The sequence below is a fragment of the Pleurodeles waltl genome, chromosome 3_2, assembly GCF_031143425.1.
Source record: "Pleurodeles waltl isolate 20211129_DDA chromosome 3_2, aPleWal1.hap1.20221129, whole genome shotgun sequence".
NCBI lineage: Eukaryota > Metazoa > Chordata > Amphibia > Caudata > Salamandridae > Pleurodeles > Pleurodeles waltl.
In genome coordinates, this window is record NC_090441.1 from 211,334,126 (window position 1) to 211,358,817 (window position 24,692).

At 45.9% G+C, this 24,692-nt stretch overlaps 1 protein-coding gene across 4 annotated transcripts in view; it reads right to left on the reverse strand.

Moving 5' to 3' along the window:
- Window positions 1-24,692, reverse strand: part of OBSL1 (obscurin like cytoskeletal adaptor 1) — a 368,734-nt gene that overhangs the window by 47,099 nt on the left and 296,943 nt on the right. For all 4 annotated transcript variants that reach the window (XM_069227203.1, XM_069227206.1, XM_069227205.1 and 1 more), the window contains 4 exons: window positions 21,669-21,935; window positions 19,184-19,450; window positions 15,141-15,253; window positions 5,655-5,808 (listed from right to left, as the gene is read on the reverse strand). In XM_069227203.1, coding sequence (XP_069083304.1) covers window positions 5,655-5,808; window positions 15,141-15,253; window positions 19,184-19,450; window positions 21,669-21,935 — 801 coding nt within the window. The remainder of the gene's footprint in view (window positions 1-5,654; window positions 5,809-15,140; window positions 15,254-19,183; window positions 19,451-21,668; window positions 21,936-24,692) is intronic.

Here is a 24,692-nt window from a genome sequence, read left to right on the forward strand (position 1 = left end):
GTTTGTCTTGTCCACATGCATACCTTGGTATCCATCTAATAGTAATGGCTTGGCCGAGTTGTGTGTGAGGGTGTACAAACATCTCTGCCCCTTGGGCAAGAAGTGAAGGTTACATTCATGGAAGAGGTGGGCATCCCCCAGGGTACTACAAACCACCACAGGTTCTTTAAATGTGCCCTGTTCTGAACTCAACCCATGTTGATAAGTATAAATGTCTTGATGTTAATAAAAAGACACATGAAATATCCTGTGAAACTCCACCCCTCCAACAACAAAACGTCAACTACTGGTACTGGAAAGCGGATGCTGGAAAAGGTGATGGGGTAAAGCTTAGGATCCACGTTCTGTTGGTGAAGGTCATTGCAAGTTCTCCGAACCACAGAGAGTTGTAGAAAGAGTTAGATCTTTCAATAAGTTGGACGATGGGAAGTGGTGAAGTCTTTAAAGGCTTGTTGAGTGCCATCCAAGAGCCGCACTTCAAGATGAGCTTTTGATGAGATGTAGACTGCCCTAGAGATGTTACCTTGAAATCAAACTTTTGTTTGAGAAAATCTTCTCAACGTTGGAGACAAGAATAATGGAGTAGGATGCAGTGCAAGAGGGATTATACAACCCAAACAGCGTAAACATCAAGTTTGGAGTCTCGTTGTGTGTCCTCGTGTTTGGAGAGAATCTACAGTTGTTGTCACAAGTCTCTTTCTGTGCTGGTGCTTGTGGCACACCCCAGAGGCTTCCCCAATGTCCTGCATGTTTGAGGGCAGTATCCAAGCAGTGGGGTAACAAAACATGCAAAGTACATGTAAGGGGCACCCTCTCCCTGGAACCAGTCAGGGGCCTACTGCCTGTTCACAATGTACTGTGCTGAGGGGGCCTCCTGGAGTTTGGGGGCCCTCCTCGCACCACAGAGGCTGCAGAGGCCTTTGTTGCACTATTGTGTCCAAGGTTCCTTCTCTGTATGTAAGGGGGGAGATGTACTGTATCAGGGTATCCATGTAACTTCCCATTTTCCTGGTATATATTCCTCATTTGTCTGGTGTTACCTTGTTCTTCATTGATCCCCCTGTTCGTGTGATCCCTTTTGTGGTTGGTCGCCTGCCAGTTATCTCTTTCTGTCATGTGGCCGCTTATGCCCGGTGTTGGCATTCTGATCAAGCGGTGAACGGACTGTCTGCTAGAGGCTTGTGCTCGCTGTTGACACCAAGGGCCATGTTATCATGGAGTTGCATCGCTCTTGCACCACACAAGGGGGTGCATGTGTGACGCAAGTCCAAAATGCGATTTCTGAACCCATGCAAGGCCACCTCATGTGGTCCAGATTGGCTTGATAAATCCAGAGTAATACAATGCAGCACAAACCGCTGCGTTGTTTTACTTGAGGAACTTGTCTCAGGGGATTGTTAGTGTGTAGGAAGATATCAGTTCCTGCACAAAGACAATCCTCCTTACATGCAGTCACCCTTGCACCATGGTGAGTGTGTTGGCGATAGGCAGCAAAAACGGCACCAGAGCAGGCAAAGGGCAGGAATGAGCTGTATTCTTTTACATACAGCAAATTCCTGCCTTTTCCCTGTCATTAAAATAATAAAAAGTCTTGAGGTCAAATCTCACAACTGCTTCTCAAAAGAGCAGAGGAGACAAACGTGGTACTCAATAGTGATCAATATGTACCCAACACAACAAAGCTCCAGCTATGGTCGCCACCTTTCCAGCAGAAAAGTACCATCCACCTGTTCATCTTTAAACTCTGCAAAAGCCCAGATAGAATACTGAGTAGAACTTATAGAATCACCTGCACTCATCTGTCACATGACTGCTCAGTTGGGGCCATTAAGGCAGCTCTAGAACGTCTTTAAAGTGCTTCCGTTTCATATGTGTTGTGCGAAGTATGTCCTGATAAGGGGGAGCAAAATATGTGCTTTAGGTGGTTTTCCTAATTTTTCTACTGGCCGAGACCTTAAATTACTTGCCATGGCAGCAGATGACCAGCCAGGTGGCAACCCTAGTTGTAGAAGATGAAGTATGATTGACCAACTCTAGGGAGAGCCACAGCCATGAGTGGAGACAGAGGCCAGATGGAAACAACTGAAGAAGGCACCAGAACCCCAACACCAGGCAGGGACTCCAGCACACTGTTAGGTCCCGTCCACCGTAGTCCTGGTTCGCTATTTCACGCTATGGCACCATTGACGCGGTATGAAATGCGTATGTGGAAGGCTATGTTGGGATCCGGGCAGAGACAGTTGAAGAGGCTCCTAAGGTGATGGCATGAGCTCAGGTCACCTCTGCTCCTTGTGGAGAGCTGGGTGTGGTAGTAGCTGTTATGTTGGGTCTTCCTGCATTAAGTCTACTTGCTGTTCAATGAGTTGTGTAGACAATCACTACCTAACAGCAGTACACAGGGTAAAGCACCACAAGTGTCATTGTTAGTCCAGAGACAGAAGCGTAGGTAGCAGAGAGCTGCCCCCTGAGCATCCTGACCCCCATGATGGAAAGAAAGGTAACCGCAGTAAAAGTGGAGCTTCCTTGCCAGTGATGACACCCACAATGAGATCTGGGCAGGATGAGAACCCAAGACTGGATTTCACACAGCTGCAGGTGCACGATGCAGAGTAACCTGCAGATCAGCTTTGACGTCTCAGTGCTGGTGCACAACGCAGGCCAACCAGTGACACTGCAGGTCCTCTCCCTCTCGGCCCAACCATTATGCACATCTGCTGGTGCAAAACACACTGGCCTGTATACATGGGCAGTTGATGCAGGCTGCTCTGCCCTACGCCAAAGTGAAAGGGCAGGAATGCACTATATTTATAAAATACGATGTACTCCTGCCATTCCCCCTGCGCCAGTGCACAATCTGCCATCTAGTGCAAACACAGGCACCCTTGTATCATGGTGCAAGGGTGCCTCCATTGTGTGCAGGAGTTTTTTTGTGAAGGAACGGAACATTCCTCCACAAACACATTCGGGAGAGGCGTTTTCCTCTTTGTATGTATGCTGCAGAACTAGGAGAAATAAAAATCAATTTCCTTGTTACGCCACCACTGCAGAGGCATAAGGTTTTGACGCTGCCCAAAGTTTACGTCATTAAGAAAGTCTAGGACAGCATCAAAATCCATGCATGTTTCATGGGGAAAACCCAACGTATCTATCACGCCATGAAAAGCAACACAAACTGGTTTTGGCGTAGCCTCGCAGATACGGTTGAGAAACTTGCGCTGCTGGAGCATCAAAAATAGTGACACTCCGGCAGTGCAAGCCTCTCGTAAATATGCCCGCTGTTTAGTCATCCTATTCTCTGTTCACCAGGTCCCCCACTCACTTCAGAGGCAGTGCTTCCCAAAGTCATTTGCAGACAAGAACATGTATGGTTTTATTTTGTGAGACCCTCTTCTACTTAGACTTCCCTGGTCAGAGCAAGATGAAGTCCTGAAATATATTGTGTTAGACTTTTCATCCTTGGTGTGGTCTCCCTTAACCTTTTGCCTCTGTTTCCCAGGTTGTTGATGTGTTCTGGACTCTGTTTTTGCTGTTTTTGTTACTCTGGGCAATTTACCACTGCTATCTAGTGCTAAAGTGCAAGTGATCCTATACAAAATATGTACATAATTGGTTGAACCATGATAGGCATATTTGATTTACTAGTAAGTCCCTTGTAAAGTGCACTAGAAGTGCCCAGGGCCTCTAAACCGAATGCTACTAGTGGGCGTGCAGCACTGGTTGTGCTACCCACGAGTAGCCGTGTAATCATACCTCAGACCTGCCGCTGCAGTGTCTGTGTGTGCAGTTTTAAACTGTAAATTTGACTTGGCAAGTGTACCCACTTTCCAGGCCTAAACCTTCCCTTTTCTTACATGTAAGGCACCCCTAAGAAAGGCCCTAGGTAGCCCCAAGGGCAGGGCGCAGTGTATGGCTAAGGTAGGTCATATAGTAATGTGTTTTATATGTCCTGACAGTGAACTACTGCTAAATTCGGTTTTCACTGTTGCAAGGCCTGTCCCTCTCTTAGGTTAACATGGAGGCTACCTTTAAGTATGATTAAAGTGTAGATTCCCTTTGGGAGCGGTTAGATATATGGAGTTTGGGGTCCTTGAGCTCACAATTTAAAAATACATCTTTTAGTAAAGTTGATTTTAAGATTGCGTGTTTGAAAATGCCACTTTTAGAAAGTGAGCATTTTCTTGCTTAAACCATTTCTGTGACTCTGCCTGTTTGTGGATTCCCTGCCTTGGTCAGTTTGACAGTTGGGCTGGTTGCACCTCTCACTAGACATTGACACAAAGGGAGCTGGGGTGTAGTCTATATTTCCTGATGAGCCATTTGTGCTAGGAGGGAGGAGTGTGTGTCTGGGGCCAGGCCTGGGTAAGGCAGGATTTCACAAACAAGAGAGACTTTGCTTTGAAGTAGGTCTTCTTCAAAGGGCAAAATGGGTATAAGAAGGGCACCCAAAACCACAGGCTTTAGGACACTTATGGATACTAAGAGGAACCTCTGCCTGGAGAAGAGCTGAAGAGTTGAGGAAGAAGAGCTGCCCTGACTGTGACTGTGCTTTGTGGAGCTAGCCTGCAGTTGCTGCTTTTGCCTGTGCTAAGAGGACAAACACTGGACTTTGTGTTGCCTTCCTTCTTGTGAAGATCTCCAAGGACTTGATTTAGAGCTTGCCTCCTGTTGTTTGAAGTCTCAGGGACAAAAAAGACTTCTTTCTGCCAGCCCCTGGAGCCTCTGCTGAGACTCCTACTCTGCCAAGTGGTGCCCAGCCAGTTCCTGGGACCCTGAAAGGAGAAGCTGGCAGGCCAAGAGTGAGAAATCCACGCACAGAACACCGTGCAGGGAAAAGATCGACGCAACTCCGATCTGCAGCTGAAAAATCACTGCACCGCCGTCTTTGCGGCTGAAAATCAATGCTCGCCTGCAACGCGATGGGAAGATCGACGCCCGCGGCTGGCGAAACGACACGCAGCATCGCTGACGGAGGCTGGTAAAATCGCAACCCGCATTGCGTGGTTTTCTGACCATGATGCATCTGAATTTCTGACGCAAACACCGCTGGGCGTGTAAACATGACGCAAGGCCTACCCGGACCTGAGAGTGCTGACCGGAACGACGCATTACTCTCCTGCGGTAAGAAGAAACAACACACACCACCCGACTAAAGGAGAAACCACACAAGGTCTCGCTCGTGAGTGAAATCGGCGCATCGCAAGCCCTTATTGACACACACTCGCCCATGCAGGGTTATTTTTGACGCACCCAAGGTACATTTTTGTGTTTAGAATTACATGAAGACTCTTTTGGCATTTCTAGTGATAACTTGACTTGTGTATAGTGGATTTTTGTCGTTTTTGGTCTTGTTTTGTTTAGATAAATATTTTCTATTTTTCTAAACCTGTGTTTTGTCATTTTGCAGTGTTTTCATTAAGTTACTGTGTGTATTGGTACAAATACTTTACACCTAGCACTCTGAAGTTAAGCCTACTGCTCGCGCCAAGCTACCAAGGGGGTAAGCAGGGGTTAGCTGAGGGTGATTCTCTTTTACCCTGACTAGAGTGAGGGTCCTTGCTTGGACAGGGGGGTAACCTGACTGCCAACCAAAGACCCCATTTTTAACATATACCAAATGTGATGTTTTATAATCTAGTGCATGGTTGATGCCTTACCGAAAACCTGCAGTCTTGCCGATGCTGTGCACTCTCCAGCATCGCACGTGTAGGTCCCAGCATCTTCCAAGCAGCACTGGTTGAACTGTAGAAACCGCCGACGTCCCATGGAGTAGATGCGGCAGTTTGGGCTTGGCTTAATCTCCTTCCCGTTCTGAGGGAAAGGAAGAAACTATTGATTAGAGACGCAAACATATCAACACTAGACCTGATCTTTGCAGGACTTGCTTTTCAGTGCCACCCTGTGGTTCATTTACTCCATCAGGATTCCAGCCTTCACCATCTGAGGACCTAACAAACCATAATAAACTCCTTGAAACTGACCCACAGTCAACATATCAAACAAATAAGAAACCCCATCCAATACACCTCATACAACATGGTCACCACCGTAGAAATCAAATATTATAGCGGCACTAACTGTTACCACATTATATGCACCATCCTAAAACCCTGCACAATACAGTCACTGTCCCACTCAGCATCCAGCAGCTCACTGCCAATAACTCAAATACCAACCAGCAACATCCATTACATCCACCTTGTTACCCCTCACACGCCACTGTAGAAACCTCTCTCAATATTCCAAAGCAGCATCTCATAGCCCACAGTGAACACCATATACATCAACTAGCGCCATTCGCTAACAGTATCTGCCAGGATCAGCACCTTATACACCAACTATCATTGTGCAAACACAGTATATTATACTTATCTCCCGAGATCAACACCTCGGACACCAACTATCACTGTGTAAACGCAGTATATTATACTTCGCTCCCGAGCTCAACACCTTGGACACCAACTATCATTGTGTAAACATAGTATATTATACTTATCTCCAGAGATCAACTCCTCGGACACCAACTATCACTGTGTAAACACAGTATATTATACTTATCTCCCAAGATCAACACCTCGGACACCAACTATCACTGTGTAAACATAGTATATTATACTTATCTCCCAAGATCAACACCTCGGACACCAACTATCACTGTGTAAACATAGTATATTATACTTATCTCCCGAGATCAACACCTCGGACACCAACTATCACTGTGTAAACATAGTATATTATACTTATCTCCCGAGATCAACACCTCGGACACCAACTATCTCTGTGTAAACATAGATTATTATACTTATCTCCCAAGATCAACACCTCGGACACCAACTATCACTGTGTAAACACAGTATATTATACTTATCAAACAGGATCAGCACCTTATACACCAACTATCATTGTGTAAACACAGTATATTATACTTATCTCCCAAGATCAACACCTCGGACACCAACTATCACTGTGTAAACATAGTATATTATACTTATCTCCCGAGATCAACACCTCGGACACCAACTATCTCTGTGTAAACATAGATTATTATACTTATCTCCCAAGATCAACACCTCGGACACCAACTATCACTGTGTAAACACAGTATATTATACTTATCAAACAGGATCAGCACCTTATACACCAACTATCATTGTGTAAACACAGTATATTATACTTATCTCCCAGGATCAGCACCGTATACACCAACTATCATTATGTAAACACAGTATATTATACTTATCTCCCGAGATCAACTCCTCGGACACCAACTATCATTATGTAAACACAGTATATTATACTTATCTCCCAAGATCAACACCTCGGACACCAACTATCACTGTGTAAACATAGTATATTATACTTATCTCCCAAGATCAACACCTCGGACACCAACTATCACTGTGTAAACACAGTATATTATACTTATCTCCCGAGATCAACACCTCGGACACCAACTATCATTGTGTAAACATAGTATATTATACTTATCTCCCAAGATCAACACCTCGGACACCAACTATCATTATGTAAACACAGTATATTATACTTATCTCCAGAGATCAACTCCTCGGACACCAACTATCACTGTGTAAACATAGTATATTATACTTATCTCCAGAGATCAACTCCTCGGACACCAACTATCACTGTGTAAACATAGTATATTATACTTATCTCCCGAGATCAACACCTCGGACACCAACTATCTCTGTGTAAACATAGATTATTATACTTATCTCCCGAGATCAACACCTCGGACACCAACTATCACTGTGTAAACACAGTATATTATACTTATCAAACAGGATCAGCACCTTATACACCAACTATCATTGTGTAAACATAGTATATTATACTTATCTCCCAAGATCAACACCTCGGACACCAACTATCACTGTGTAAACATAGTATATTATACTTATCTCCCGAGATCAACACCTCGGACACCAACTATCTCTGTGTAAACATAGATTATTATACTTATCTCCCAAGATCAACACCTCGGACACCAACTATCACTGTGTAAACATAGTATATTATACTTATCTCCCGAGATCAACACCTCGGACACCAACTATCTCTGTGTAAACATAGATTATTATACTTATCTCCCAAGATCAACACCTCGGACACCAACTATCACTGTGTAAACACAGTATATTATACTTATCTCCCAAGATCAACACCTCGGACACCAACTATCACTGTGTAAACATAGTATATTATACTTATCTCCCAAGATCAACACCTCGGACACCAACTATCACTGTGTAAACATAGTATATTATACTTATCTCCAGAGATCAACTCCTCGGACACCAACTATCACTGTGTAAACATAGTATATTATACTTATCTCCCAAGATCAACACCTCGGACACCAACTATCACTGTGTAAACATAGTATATTATACTTATCTCCCAAGATCAACACCTCGGACACCAACTATCACTGTGTAAACATAGTATATTATACTTATCTCCAGAGATCAACACCTCGGACACCAACTATCACTGTGTAAACATAGTATATTATACTTATCTCCCAAGATCAACACCTCGGACACCAACTATCACTGTGTAAACACAGTATATTATACTTATCTCCAGAGATCAACTCCTCGGACACCAACTATCATTGTGTAAACATAGTATATTATACTTATCTCCCAAGATCAACACCTCGGACACCAACTATCACTGTGTAAACATAGTATATTATACTTATCTCCCGAGATCAACACCTCGGACACCAACTATCTCTGTGTAAACATAGATTATTATACTTATCTCCCAAGATCAACACCTCGGACACCAACTATCACTGTGTAAACACAGTATATTATACTTATCAAACAGGATCAGCACCTTATACACCAACTATCATTGTGTAAACATAGTATATTATACTTATCTCCAGAGATCAACTCCTCGGACACCAACTATCACTGTGTAAACATAGTATATTATACTTATCTCCCAAGATCAACACCTCGGACACCAACTATCACTGTGTAAACATAGTATATTATACTTATCTCCCGAGATCAACACCTCGGACACCAACTATCTCTGTGTAAACATAGATTATTATACTTATCTCCCAAGATCAACACCTCGGACACCAACTATCACTGTGTAAACATAGTATATTATACTTATCTCCCGAGATCAACACCTCGGACACCAACTATCACTGTGTAAACATAGTATATTATACTTATCTCCCGAGATCAACACCTCGGACACCAACTATCATTGTGTAAACATAGTATATTATACTTATCTCCAGAGATCAACTCCTCGGACACCAACTATCACTGTGTAAACATAGTATATTATACTTATCTCCCAAGATCAACACCTCGGACACCAACTATCACTGTGTAAACATAGTATATTATACTTATCTCCCGAGATCAACACCTCGGACACCAACTATCACTGTGTAAACGCAGTATATTATACTTCGCTCCCGAGCTCAACACCTTGGACACCAACTATCATTGTGTAAACATAGTATATTATACTTATCTCCAGAGATCAACTCCTCGGACACCAACTATCACTGTGTAAACATAGTATATTATACTTATCTCCCGAGATCAACACCTCGGACACCAACTATCACTGTGTAAACATAGTATATTATACTTATCTCCCGAGATCAACACCTCGGACACCAACTATCATTGTGTAAACATAGTATATTATACTTATCTCCAGAGATCAACTCCTCGGACACCAACTATCACTGTGTAAACATAGTATATTATACTTATCTCCCAAGATCAACACCTCGGACACCAACTATCACTGTGTAAACATAGTATATTATACTTATCTCCCGAGATCAACACCTCGGACACCAACTATCTCTGTGTAAACATAGATTATTATACTTATCTCCCAAGATCAACACCTCGGACACCAACTATCACTGTGTAAACACAGTATATTATACTTATCAAACAGGATCAGCACCTTATACACCAACTATCATTGTGTAAACACAGTATATTATACTTATCTCCCAGGATCAGCACCGTATACACCAACTATCATTATGTAAACACAGTATATTATACTTATATCCCAAGATCAACACCTAGGACACCAACTATCACTGTGTAAACATAGTATATTATACTTATCTCCCAAGATCAACACCTTGGACACCAACTATTATTGTGGAAACATAGTATATTGTCATAATTGGACTCTCGCTCCTAGACGAGACTGCTGGTTTAGGAATGACAGCACTTTTGTTTGTAGGCGACTAGGCCAATCCCACAACAAGTAGCAACTGTCGGCCCAACCCTCCTGGCTCACAAGCAGTACCTCACAAAAAAATAAACAGTGAAAGGTGATTTCTGGCAGCCTTTACACATGGACTCAAGACTGCAACACCTCAGGGGAGGTGTGTTGGAACGGAAGTTATCCTTTTCTCACATGAGCAACAAGTCTCAGTCACACACGGGCAATGAAGGAGATGCAGGAGAGTTTTCAATAGGTTTATTGAAAAGACTGCAATCTGCTATAAAATGCATGAGCTGCAAATTATTACGATAATGAACAACAAAAGAAGCAGAACTGTAAAGATGAGAGTTGTGAATACAAAGACCCCCACCTCTTGCAATAAACATAAAATGTAAAATCCCTGGCAAAGAGAACCTATTCTCTAACTTAATGAGAGCTAGGTGTGATAAACCTAATCTGCCAGTATCATGTCCAGGAGAAGCGCCCCCAACTATTCTTACCTTGGAATGAGGTCTCCAGGTCAGAGCCAGTGGGGACACAAAGGCTGATTTCTGCAGCGAGGGACGTGCAGCATAGATGGCATAGAAGTAATCTGGAAGGAATCCCTAATAACCTTGTCTGCGTGAGATGTAGTTATACAGACCATGTATGACCCCTGACGCAGGTATGTTCCCAAACAATTGATAAGGAGGCAGACTCCTGGCAGCAATTATGTAAACAATCCCAGACAAGTGTACATTATGTTCCTGTCACACGTCAGTGAGAAAGGGACATGATGTGAATACCTACGTACATCACTTGATTATGACACTGATAGTGACGTCTTCACAGAGTGGCACTGATAATGCAAATCAAAACATTTTTATAACTATAAACAAAGAAGACATCTTAAAAGAAATAATAAAATAAATGCGCTAAAACAGAGCAGGCTAAGTAGGTTAAAAGTCAGTAGGTGATGGGGGCGCAGGGCTGCACGCCAAAGGGCTATGCAAACTCCTGAGTCCCAGTCAAAGCTAAATTGAATTCACTACAATATTATATTTATCTCCCAAGGTCAATGCCTTACACACCAACATTCATTGCATAAACATTGGGGGATATTTACAAAATATTGACGCATACCGTCGCCCCAAGCCACCTTGCAGCGCCAAGCTGCGCCATTAGGAAAGTGCCAGGATGCATCGTATTTACAGCGATACAAAGCATCCCTGCACTTTCCACAGCACAGTCACACAATTGGCTGCCCCCAAGGTGTACCTAAGAAGGCTATCACCTCTGAGTCCCATAACCTTATAAGGAACTCGGCCTTCAGCCCTGCTCCTCTTCATGGTTATAGAACTCCTCAGTGACTTGCAATATCATTATAATGTATGGCAGAGGGTACTTCATCCCTTATATATTATACCCCAATGTCAACAATTGAGATATAAACCATCAACATGAATCAAACTTTACAAAAAAAGGCACTCATTTTTACAGTCAATACCTTGACCGTCAACTGGTCAATTATTCTTTACTCTTGTAAGAAAACCAGAGTTTTCACGTGGTTCCCGTAATTTTTCTCTTCTAGATATAAATCATTACTCATTGCATTTGTTTTTTTTTTAAATATGGAGAGCAATTGTAAGTCAGATGAGTGCTTGTAATTGCCTGTATACTTAGTCTCTCAGCTCCAAGCACACAGCCTGCCTGTTCTTTGCAAGAAGGAGCTATAGAAGAACTAGGCCTGATTACACCCAGAGGGGTCTGCAACCTACAGCTGGAGGGAGAGGGAGGCCAGAAACCTCTCCTTGATGGGCACCGAGGGGAGACGGCTTAAGAAAGCTGGACCGACTCATACAGTGAAGCCTCAACGTACAAGATGAGAGAGGCCAGCGTTGTTTCTTCACGGGCGAGAATGGAGAATGGATGTGGCCAGCATATGCAAGGGGCCTTTAAGTTTTTACCATCACTAGTTGTGATGCTGTAATTGAGAAACCTGTAGTAAACTAGGGATTGGCTTGGGGTGGAGGAACAGAGTAGGGACATCATTCCATCTCTACTAGGATGGCTTCAGCTGATGGGTTTAAAGTACCAAGTATCAATATTTGCGCAGGCGTTCTTCACCTGGTGAAGGTAGCTGCCCTTCAAAGGAAGAAAAACATAGAGCCTCATTTAGACCTTGGCGACGAGTTACTCTGTCACACGGGTGACAGATATCCTGTCCGCCGAAATATAAATCCAATAGGATATAATGGGATTTTAGATTTTGGCGGACGGAAAATCCCTTACCGTTGTGATGTAGTAACTTGTCTGACAAGTTGTAAATCAGGCCCTTAGACACAGAACTCTCACCAGAAGGAAGCAGTTAGAAGTTGTGTGCATGGTCTGTGTGCCACCACAGCCACGCCTTGTGAGCTCTTCCATGAAACAGAGCCCCTCTGGAAGTCTGAACAAGTCAAGAGGACAGTCAAACCAAGGGCACACGTGGAGCAGAATGTGGAAGCAGACAAGAGGTGGCTGAACTATAGGTGAGAGCGTGACCACCATGAACTCTGCGCTGAGGTCTGCAAGAGAATCAGTATAGGCTCATTTCCTGGACACCAAAAGAACCCATCTGTGAATATGACCAGTGTACCTGGGCTTAGTGAAGATTCCTTGTTGAAACTGGGAGGTGAGTGACAAAACCAATTTATATGCACTGCAAGCATGTATCTGGAACAGGAAGGTAAGGAGGATGGTGTCAGCTACGGTTTACTCTCTTTGTAGATACCTCAGGCTAATTTATGGTGAATTGGCGTAGGGCGTCGCCGCACGTCTTCTTGCTGCGCTGCCCTAGGCCGATGTGAAAGGGCAGGAATGCCCCGTATTTATGCAGTACGGTTCATTTCAGTCCTTTCTCCCTGCGCTTGTGCACAATTGGTTCCCTAGCGCCAACGCAGGCAGCCTTGCACGATGGAGCAAGAGTGTCTGTGTTGTAAGCAGGATTGTTTTTGTGCAAGAAAGGGCGCCTTCCTGCACACAATCAATGCTGAGAGGCGTTTTTCTCTTTCCATGTGTGCTGCAGAATGCAGCACACATGGGAAGAGGAAAATGTGAGGAGAAATTAAAATATTTCATATTGTTACGCCTGCTCTGGGGAGGCTTAAGGCTTTGGCGCCCCAGGTTTATGTGATTAAGTAAATCTATGGGTGTTACGTGGGAAAACCCACTACAACACCCATGGAACACCTCCCTGGTGCAGAGTAGGGCAACTCAGCGGCTTGCCATGCTTTCTCTTGCTCCATGTCTACAAGGCCATTCAAAGCCACTCAAAGTGGATTTGCGTGGCCTCATATACATGGTTGAGAGGTTTCTGCGGCCGGAGCATAAAAAGAAGTGACACTCTCACAAAAAAGCCCCCTCATCTCTACGGCCTCCCTCTGCAGGACAGCAGCTCTCAGTTTCTCTGGCTGCCAGGAACTCACCCTTGATCCTACCAGGTGGACCAGTGAACTTCAAGAGCACACGACTAATTCGAGAAGCTTCTGAACACTGCACTTGCTCCTTTTCCTCAGGGAGTACTACTGCTTGGCAGATGCCACCGACGCTCTGCTCTATTTTTCTGTTATTACAACATTTTAATTCAAACATTTTGTAGACTGAACTGGAGCGGGACTCCTGGGCCACCTGTGAAGAAAAATGTTTCCTTGAGTCTCGTGTAAAGTGGAGAAGAATTTTGATCTTATTTTATTCATTAGAGAGTTTTTCATTTTACCAAACTGACCTGGGAGTTTGCGGACTGGGTTCTAGATTCAGGTGTTGTGTTTGGTACTAATGACCCTTATCACACATCACATTCTCCTGAGTAGCTTTTTGTGTTGTGTTCCTGCTTTTAATGGGTTGACCAGGCTATCTTAGGTACTTGGTCCTAGATTTATAAAGGGTTTGCGTTGTCACACAAGGTGACGTAAGGCAATTCAAACCCTGTAGTAGGATTTACTAAGCTATGCAAAGCCACCTTGTGAGGTTCTACAACACGTAGTAAATCCAGAGCAACACACAGTGCAAATCGTTGCCTTGAGTTACTCTGCATTGGGAAGGCGTTCCATGGATAGATCGTGGGCATTCCCATTCATACACCCACGGATTTTTAACCAATCTCAGATTTACTAAGGTTAGTAAACCTGAGATTTCGTCAAAATGGTATGCCTTCCCAACAGAGGCGTAACAAGGAGAAATATATTGTTATTTCCTCTTTGCGTGCTGTGTAGTATCAGGACTAGTCTGGAACAGACCTGGTCCCATTGAAACTGCCATCTAGGATACAAGGGTTCTGCAATGTGAGAGACTAGCATTCGGAGATATACTTCATGCTTAGAAGACACATTTGCCGGCTCTCCACTAAATAAATACTAGCAACGTACCCGAGTCTCCTTTTCTTGTTGGAGGGAACACTACAGATTTTGGTGACTCTTTGATAAATCTGCTTCTTGGTCTTTGCCTGACTAAAGGCGAGTTTACACTGAGCAGCTGACTTCCAAAACACATCATAGCCACTGGATAGCACAGCCAAAGTCAAGAAGCTCTCTCCATTGCACCCAGCGTCGTAGGGAAAAGCAGCCCTCTGGAATATCTATATTATAAACCATACATTCACCATTCATCACCTATAACTTCACAGTCCATTGGCAGCACCTGAATACCAACCAATGCTATCCAATTCACCCAGCATCTGAAAAGTTTCTAACCCACTAACAACACTTGAGTCACCAACAAAGACTATCAATAAAATCAAGCATCAGGACACTGAGCAAGCATCTTACAACCAACACCATAAGCACTGTCTATTCCAGGAGCACAAACACCAGCCAGCGACATGCATGAGACTGAATGGTGCCAGGTAAAACTCCCCACTGCATCACCTTGAACCACTTGACATCAGCCATGGCGCGGGACAGCTCACACTCCAGGGTGGCACTGGCTGTCTCTGGAACCCCCACATCCTCCGGCTCCTTCACAATGGTGATTGGTGGCTCTAAAGATGGGAGAGGAGAGAGGCATCAGAGAAAGCTGGACGTGGGACCTCCAAAGAGGAGCATTGTATTCACTCAAAGACATTTGTAAAATGCAAAACTGTGCCACAGACATAACAGTCAACATCTGAATCCAAACACACACAAATACACACACACACATTCACACACGCAGATACACACCCATGCGCAGACATAAACACACACACACCCCCGCCCCCACACATGCACACACACACACATCCACATAAACACACACACCCATCAGTCAATAAGAGCACACACTAAACACACACACTACACGCACAAAACAAACACATAACAACCAGACATTGGCCCGCATTACGAACATGGCGGTCTGGGCCACCATGCCGGTGGTGGCGATAAATACCACCACAGGCATGGCAGTCCAGACCTCCATATAATAAACGTGGCAGAACTGCAACTTTTGTAACTCCGCCACCGCCAGGCTTCCGCCACCAGGCAGCCTGGAGGTAGCGGAGTTACATATCCAACAGGGCAGGGCTGCAAGCAGCGCTGCCCGCCGGATAATGTGTCAGGTTCCACCAGCCTTTCCCTGGCGGTTTACCCCGCCAGGGAAAGACTGGTGGAATGAGTGACTCGGGACCCTCCTCGGGGCCCCTGCACTGCCCATGCACTTGGCATGGGCAGTGCAGGGGCCCCCATGCACAACCCCATCGCGCATTTCACTGCCCGATTTACAGGCAGTGAAATGCGGATACTGCTGCACCCACCGCACTGCTACATTGCCGCTGGCTCCATTTGGAGCCAGCGTCAATGTTCAGGCCCTGCATTCAGCTTGGCCGGCTGGTGGAAACACTGTTTCCGCCCACCGGCCCAGCTGAATGATCATTATGTGGCCGGCGGGGGGTTCTGCGTGCTGGCGGTCTTTTGTTGACCGCCAGCGCCGAACTCGGCGGGTTTTCCTGCCGAGTTCATAATGAGGGCCATAGTGTGCATAGCCATGCTGCACACACACTCATCGCCCAAATCCATGACCACTTACATCCCTCATTTTTATAACACCCAGATCCCCTCCACATCACTCAAGCATACTACAAACACTGCAAACCTGCTAAACACACCCAGTCGACACACACACACTTCTGTAATACTACCAACACCCGTTTCATCACGTCTACCACACAGACCACTCTCACACCACATAACTGTGCAATGTGTCACATTCCACCCTCCCACTGTGAAAACTCTCCACCTCCTCCCAGTATCCACAGTGACCACATGCACTCATCAGATACACCTGTCAAACACAACAACCACTGCCAGACCTTGAACTGTCCCTGGAGTGAGTGGCAGGACAAGCAGTGACAGAAACAGGATGCGGTTTGGAGAAAGACAGACAGGCAGGGCATGCTGTAAAGAGCGGTGCACAGGCCTCGGAGTGTACAGATGACATGCCTGCATCAGGGGGCTGACACTGATGTGAGAGGCAAGCTCTCCTCAGGGGGCACTTACAACAAGGTGGCATGGACACAGCAGGAGGGCATGACCCAGGTGGAGCGTCCAGATCTGCAATGAGCAGCTATGCAGACAGTGAGGGTCAGGACACACAGTGAATACATGACCCACAGTGACGGTCAGGACACACAGTGAATATATGACCCACAGTGACGGTTAGGACACACAGGGCCAGATTTACAACTTACTGGTGCAACATGATGCTGTGACAAAATCAGCATTGCTGTGCCAATTTTGAAATACAGGGATGCGCCGTATTTACCAGAATACGGTGCACCCCTGTGTTTCCCCCTGAGCCAGTGCTAAATTTAGCTGCTAACACAGGCTTCCTTGCACCATAGTGCAAGTGTGTCTGCATTGAGGGGATCAATTGTTTATGTACAGGAAGGTGTCCCTTTCATTTCTCGTCGTTTTTGCTTTTTCTATGTGTGCTGCATTCTGCAGCACACATAGAAAGAGAAAAACTGCTATAAATGATTGTTTATGTGCAGGAAGGTATCAATCTACAATGGCGATTTGGCACTTCTAGGTGTGCTGCAGAATGCAGCACACATAGAAGTACCAAACGTAATTTATGAACGATTGTTTATGAATGATTGTTTATGTGCAGGAAGGGACGCCTTCCTGCACATAACCAATCATTCATTGCAGTTGTGCTCTTTCTATGTGTGCTGCAGAATGCAGCACACATAGAAAAAGCAAAAACGACGAGAAATGAAAGCATTTCTCCTCGCTGTGCCATGCTAATGCCACCCCTGGGCTGGCATTAGTTTTTGGTGCTGCACAGATTTAAAGATTCTTGTAAATCCTGGTGAGCATCAAAAGCAATGGGTGTTGCGGTGGAACGCCCACAGCAACACCCACTGCACGCCCCTCTGTCGCAGAAAACTGCCATGTCATGGGGGGCATATTTACAAGGTGGCATTAAGCCACAAAAAGTGGCTTAGCACCGCCTTGTAAATATATATGTAATGCACAGTGCCACCAGAGCGTACCAATAAGTGACGCTCTGGTGGCACTACGGGGCTTGTCAATCTGCCCAACAGTGAATCCATGACCCACAGTGAGGGTCAGGACTCACAGTGAATCCATGACCCACAGTGAGTGTCAGGACACACAGTGAATCCATGACCCACAGTGAGGGTCAGGACACACAGAGAAACCATGACCCACAGTGAGGGTCAAGAAACACAGTGAATCCATGACCCACAGTGAGTGTCAGGACACACAGAGAAACCATGACCCACAGTGAGGGTCAGGACACACAGAGAAACCATGACCCACAGTGAGGGTCAAGAAACACACTGAATCCATGAACAGTGAGGGTCAGGACACACAGAGAAACCATGACCCACAGTGAGGGTCAAGAAACACAGTGAATCCATGACCCACAGTGAGGGTCAAGAAACACAGTGAATCCATGACCCACAGTGAGGGTCAAGAAACACAGAGAAACCATGACCCACAGTGAGGGTCAAGAAGTACAGTGAATCCATGACCCACAATGTGGACACACAGTGAATCCATGACCTACAGTGAGTATAATATGATCCACAGTGAGTGTCAGGACACACAGTGAATCCATGACCCACAGTAAGGGTCAAGAAACACTGTGAATCTATGACCCACAATGTGGACACACAGTGAATCCATGACCCACAGTGAGTGTCAGGACACACAGTGAATCCGTGACCCACAGTGAAGGTCAGGGCGCACAGTGAGTCCATGATGCACAGTATGAGGACACACAGTGAATCCATGACCCACAATGTGGGTCAGGACACAGTGAATCTATGACCCACAGTGAGTGTCAGGACTCACATGACCCACAGTGAGTGTCAGGACGCACAGTGAGAAGCTTGCATCTGCAATGAGCAGTCATGCACAGAGTGTGGGTCAGGACACAGTGAATCGATGACCCACAGTGAGTGTCAGGACTCCCATGACCCACAGTGAGTGTAAGGATGCACAGTGAATCCATGACCCACAGTGAGTGTCAGGACACACAGTGAATCCATGACCCACAGTGAGAAGCTTGCATCTGCAATGATCAGTCATGCACTGAGTGAGGGTCAGGACACAGTGAGAAGAGAGTGCCCCTTCCTGCACTAAAACAATCCTGCCAACAACACAGACACATGTGCACCATGGTGCAAGGGTGCCTGCGTTGGCACAAGGCACAAAATTGTGCACCCGAGCTGAATGAAAGCACAGGAATGCAACGTATTTCGTAAATACTGTGCATCTGCGCCCTTTTGAACTGGCATAGGGCAGCGCAGCAAAAAAGACTTGGGGCACTGCGCTATGCCAATTCAATGTAAATATGTCCCTATGCGTCAAAGGCCTCATTGAGGGTGAGGACCTACAGGGAGGACTGAGTTCACCTGGCACATCTAGAGCTGCACTAAGGTTGCGGACCGGAGAGGTGGTACCTTTCACTCGGAGTCTAGCGGAGGTGCGGATGTTGTCAGCAGTGAAGACGATGGTGCCTGAGTCCTCCAGGGTGAGGTCGGAGAGGGTGAGGCTGTGCAGGCACCCACTGGTGCTGATCCGGTAAACGTTGCAGGGTTTGAGGCGCAGGCCATCCTTGGTCCAAACCCCCTCCACTCTGGGGTGGGACAGTTCCACCTGGAAGGTGGCTACCTCCCTCTCAAAGGTGTCCACGTCTGACAGCGGCTTCCGCAGCACCACCTTCCTGGCTGAGGACCACAGGAGAGAGGCAAGACTTTTAGCAAAGATGGCTTTGAGGCACTGCCTCTTGAAACTGATAGGGCTAGAGAAAAAGTTTATTTTAAGGCTTATATCAGGGATGGTTTTAAAGTAGGCTTAAGTTAAATACTGGACCTCAGTGGGCTTAGGTGTCTCGCATTAAGGAATAGGTTTTAGGGATTGGGCCCTGTGGTTTAAGGTTTGGTTGAGGTTAAGTTTGGGGTTGTGTAGAAGGTTGTGTTTAGGGTTTTGGTTAGAACTGGGTGTTGGAATAGGGTTGGCCATAGGGAACATGGGAACATGGCTAGAACGAGATGTTAGATGCATTAAAGGAGGATGGGCATTGGAGAACCTATGTACAAAGGTGTCATGCAAACCTGCCCTATGCAGCCCTGGGGGAGGACAGGGAACTTATGCTGTACCCCTCTGAATAAAATAGTGTCCTGGGGGATGGTAAACCTTCCCTTGAAGTGATGTACCTGAGATGTGCTTAGAGGAACTTACTGCCCGGTACATACTTCTCTCTCGCGACACAGCTTGAGTTATTCTTACTAGCTCCTCTAAAGAGAACTACCAGGCTCCTGCCTTAGGGTTGCATCACTATCACCATACAGAGATATCACATAAGGGGATGGGGCTACTGTCCCATACAAAGATGTCAAATTTATACCGCATATATGTACATACATCTATATACATGTTTTCAGGATACGTCGATGTAGTATTCAGTATAGTAAATCTATACTTACCTATGCTTGCATTGGTAGTCGATACGCCAGCTACAATGTTCTTGTAGGGCGATAGTAACATCCATAGTATTCTGGCATACACCCTGCCATGAAGGTACATACCTTTCACCGGGAGCATGACCCAGCTTAAGTGCTTTACCCAGGTACTCACACTCCATGGTCACCTTGCCTTGAGCTTTATTATGTTATTGTGGTTACACCTTACACACACACACAGGATTTGGCCTCAGCAATGCCGCACATCAAAGGTACTCACCCTTCATGGATACCTAGGCTTGAGTCTTGTCATGTCATAGTGCGCTCACATTACACATACTGATTTTGGCCTGAGTAATGCCATTTCCCAAAGGTACTCACCCTTCACGTCTAGCTTGGCTTGGGTCTTGTCATGTTTTTGTTGTTTTACTGTACACACAACACATTTGGCCTGAGTAAAGCACTCACCATTCATGGATAGCTTTGCTTGGGTCTTGTCATGTTATAGTGATTTCATCTTTCACACACCGGATCTGACCTAAGTAAAGCCACAACAGAAAGGTACTCCCCCTTCACGGATATCCTGGCTTGAGTCTTGTCATGTTACGGAGGTCTTACCCTCACACACAGGATTTGGCCTCAGTAAAGCCATGTCACAAATGTACTCACCCTCCATGGATAGGCTGGATTGGGTCTTCCCATGATATGGAGGTCGTTCTGTTACACACACAGGATCTGGCCTCAGCAATGCAATGTCACAAACGTACTCACCCTCCACGGATATCTTGGCTTGATCCTTATCATGTTATGGAGCTCCTTGCCTTACACACACAGGATCTGTCCTTGGTAATGCCATGTCACAAAGGTACTCCCCGCCACAGATAGCTTGGCCTGGGTCTTGTCATGTTATAGGGGTTTCATCTTACACACACTGGATTTAGCCTCAGTAATACCACATCACTAAGGTACTCACCCTCCATGGAGAGCTTGGATTGGGTCTCATATAGTACAAGGGTTCCACCGTACACACACAGGATCTGGCCTCAGTTATACCATGTCACAAAGGTACTCACCCTCCACAGATAGCTTTGCTTGGGTATTGTTATGTTATGGAGACCCTCACCTTACACACACACAGGATCTGGCCTCAGTAATGCAATGTCACAAAGGTACTCACCCTCCACAGATAGCTTGGCTTGGGTCTTGTCATGTTATGGAGACCCTCACCTTACACACACAGGATCTGGCCTCAGTAATGCCATATCACAAAGGTACTCACACTCCACAGATAGCTTGGCTTGCATCTTGTTATGTTATGGAGACCCTCACCTTACGCACCCAGGATCTGGCCTCAGTAATACCATGTCACAAAGGTACTCACCCTCCACAGATAGCTTGGCTTGGGTCTTGTCATGTTATGGAGGCCCTCACCTTACACACACAGGATCTGGCCTCAGTAATAACATGTCACAAAGGTACTCACACTCCACAGATAGCCTGGCTTGGGTCTTGTCATGCAGGCTCTCGCATCGGTAGTTGCCACAGTCAGAGAACCGGACGTCGTGGATGGTCAGGGTGCGTTTCCGACCGGAATCCCCCAGGGTGTACTTGGGCCCGGGCTGTATGACCACACCATGTTTCATCCACTGCACCTCCGCAGTGTCCGTGCTGACCTCCACCTCCAGGGTCACGTCCTCCATCTCTTCCACTGAGACATTCTGCAGCTTGGTTAGGAAGGCTACCTGGGCCTCTGCAAGACACAATGAGAGATATGCAAGGACACCAGTGAGAAGCCACACAACACACAACCTTCACTGAGCAACAATACAACAGGATAAACACAAAGCAGTGAGCCTGGAGTAACAGTAGAAGGGACACAACATATGGCAACTTTCAGGAGGCAACGTCCTTACGAAGAGGGAGCATGTCAAGTTTATATGCAGGGTAATGCCAGGGCAACTGGCATGGTTTGGACATTGATGAAACCTAGCTGTCTTCTTTTCTTTAGATCCGTTTTACTTTTGGTGAAACGGCCCTCACACTTCCTAGCAGATAGCAGGGGATCAGAGGGAGCACAGTTTGTAGCAAGCTCTGCCTTCTGGTCTGGACAGAGATATCCTAGCCCCCTCCACCCCCCACCCGAACTGCAGAACTGGGGTGCACAATTTTATAGGGAAGGATGAACCCTGAAAGTGCAGATCCTCATCCACAGCCCTCAGCTCTAGTGAAGAGACTCCCATCTGATGAACCTCTTTTCAGTCATGAGCTCTAACCTGAATCTCTTTCCCTGAGGGGGTGGGGTGGGGAAGAGTGCCTTGCTACTCAACCCTGCACAGAAAGCGTGAGAGGTGGGGTGCCACCTTTCTAAGCAAGATGTTCAGCTCTGCCCTGGTTTGAAGCGCAGCACAACGTCCATCCAGCCTAGGCCAGCTTAAAATTGTCCCAGACCCCACCTTCTTTTTGTCCATCTCTAGGGTTAACCTATCTGAGGACACTGGAGACTTGTCTTCAGAAGAGCAACTATTCAAGGGCATGATCATTCATTCAGAATTCTATTCAGAGTTTTTTCTTCTGGAGAGCATCCATTCAGAGACATCTCGGTTCCTTTATATTCCTGTTAATAATTCAGAGTCTTGTCTTCTGTAGAAACTCGATTCAAAGACATGTCCATTCATTCATGTTCATGCCCAATCAGAGTCTTGCCTTCTGGAGAGCATCCATTCAAAGACACGTCCATTCATTCATGTTCAATCAGAGCCTTCTCTTCTGGAGAGCATCAGTTCCAAAACACGTCCATTCGTTCATATTCATGTCCAATCAGAGTCTTCTCTTCTGGAGAGCATCCATTCAGAGACATTGCCTTTCATTCATGCTCGGGTCCATTCAGAGTTTTCTCTTCTGGAGAGCATCCATTCAGAGACATGTCCTTTCATTCATATCCATGCCCATTCAGAGTTCCCTTTTGGAGAGCATCGTTTCAAAGACATGTCCATTCATTGATGCTTGTGTCCATTCACAGTGTTCTCTTCTGGGGAGCATCCATTCAGAGTCATGTCCAATCAGAATTTTCTCTCCTAGAGAACAACCATTCATGTCCATGTCCATTCATTCATGTCCAATTAGAGTCCTGTCTTCTGAAAAGTATCCATTCAGAGACACTTCTATTCATTCATTTCCATACAGAGTCTTGTCTTCTGGAGAGCATTCATGCATGTCCATTTCCATACAGAGTCTTGTATTCTGGAGAGAATTCATTCATGTCCATGTCCATGTCCATTCATTCATGTCCATTTCCATACAGAGTCTAGACTTCTGAAGAGCATTCATTCCTGTCCATGTCCAATCAGAGTATTCTCTTCTGAAAAGATCTATTCAGAGACATGTCTCCTTCTCTTGTCCTCTGCTGGAACACTCTCCCATACATCCTGGACAGACTAAAACCTACCCTAGCTCTGACACACACAGTAGCATCCCCTCAAACTCTTTGGAGACACCAGTCAATCACATGTTAATTCATCCTAAAATATACCAGTCGTGCACCAGGGTTTCCATAACACACCAGAATCGACACAAGGGCTGGTAGGAGACCCTTGCAGTTTTATTCTCACCTGCTTGATGCGGCTTTGTCTAGGCAACAATCAAAATATCTCACAGGTCCCACAGGTCATCCAGGGGACTCTAAGAGCCTCATGTACAACCAAGGACCCATAACCCCCATTAGAGGGAGCTTGCCCTGGTGACAATAACACTGCATCCCTGAAAGCGACCCTCCCTTGTTAGTCCGATACCCCCGGGTATAAATTAATAATGACATGCCATTGAAGCCTTCAGGAGAAGGGGCTTACCGCAGACAGCTGCTCCAGGAGTCAATGTCCACCAGGGGCAGCAAAGAACATTATCCTGAACTGTCCTAACTCAGGATGGGTTATTACTCATCACCATATGAGCCCAAAAACATAAGCCCCCTTGGACCGCGACACAAGGATGCCTGCATTGGCGCTAGGCTGCTCTCTGAGCAGGTATGCGCTACATCTGGTTGGAGATGGTGAGGTGGCTGTACCCTTCGCTTCGCTGCACGAAAACATGCCACTTAAAAAGCGCATTGCAGAGGGGCGCTGTTGCTTTAGAAAAGGTGTCTCACGTGGCAGAGTGGCAGCCATGCCAGTCACAGCCTAGTGCCGTGCAGAGATGCCATCTCTAGCGCCTTGAAGCTGTCTGCTGGGAGTGCTTGGTCTGTACAATAACTGTGGGTCACTTGCCTACAAGAAAACCTTGCTTAAACATATGATACAGTGTGACAGAAAGGCACAGGCCGGTTGTGAGGCAAGTCGGGGAGGCTGAGTCTAGATTCACAGGTACATTCGTTTATCAAAGTCCTCATTTCTCCCCATTTTATCGTTTGACATTTCGGTTTCACTGAAAGCCCTGCTCGTGCCAAGTCCCTTCTTGGGCACCACTACGTGACCGAACAGTGTGATCTTGCACTGCCAGGGAATGTAAAGCAAGG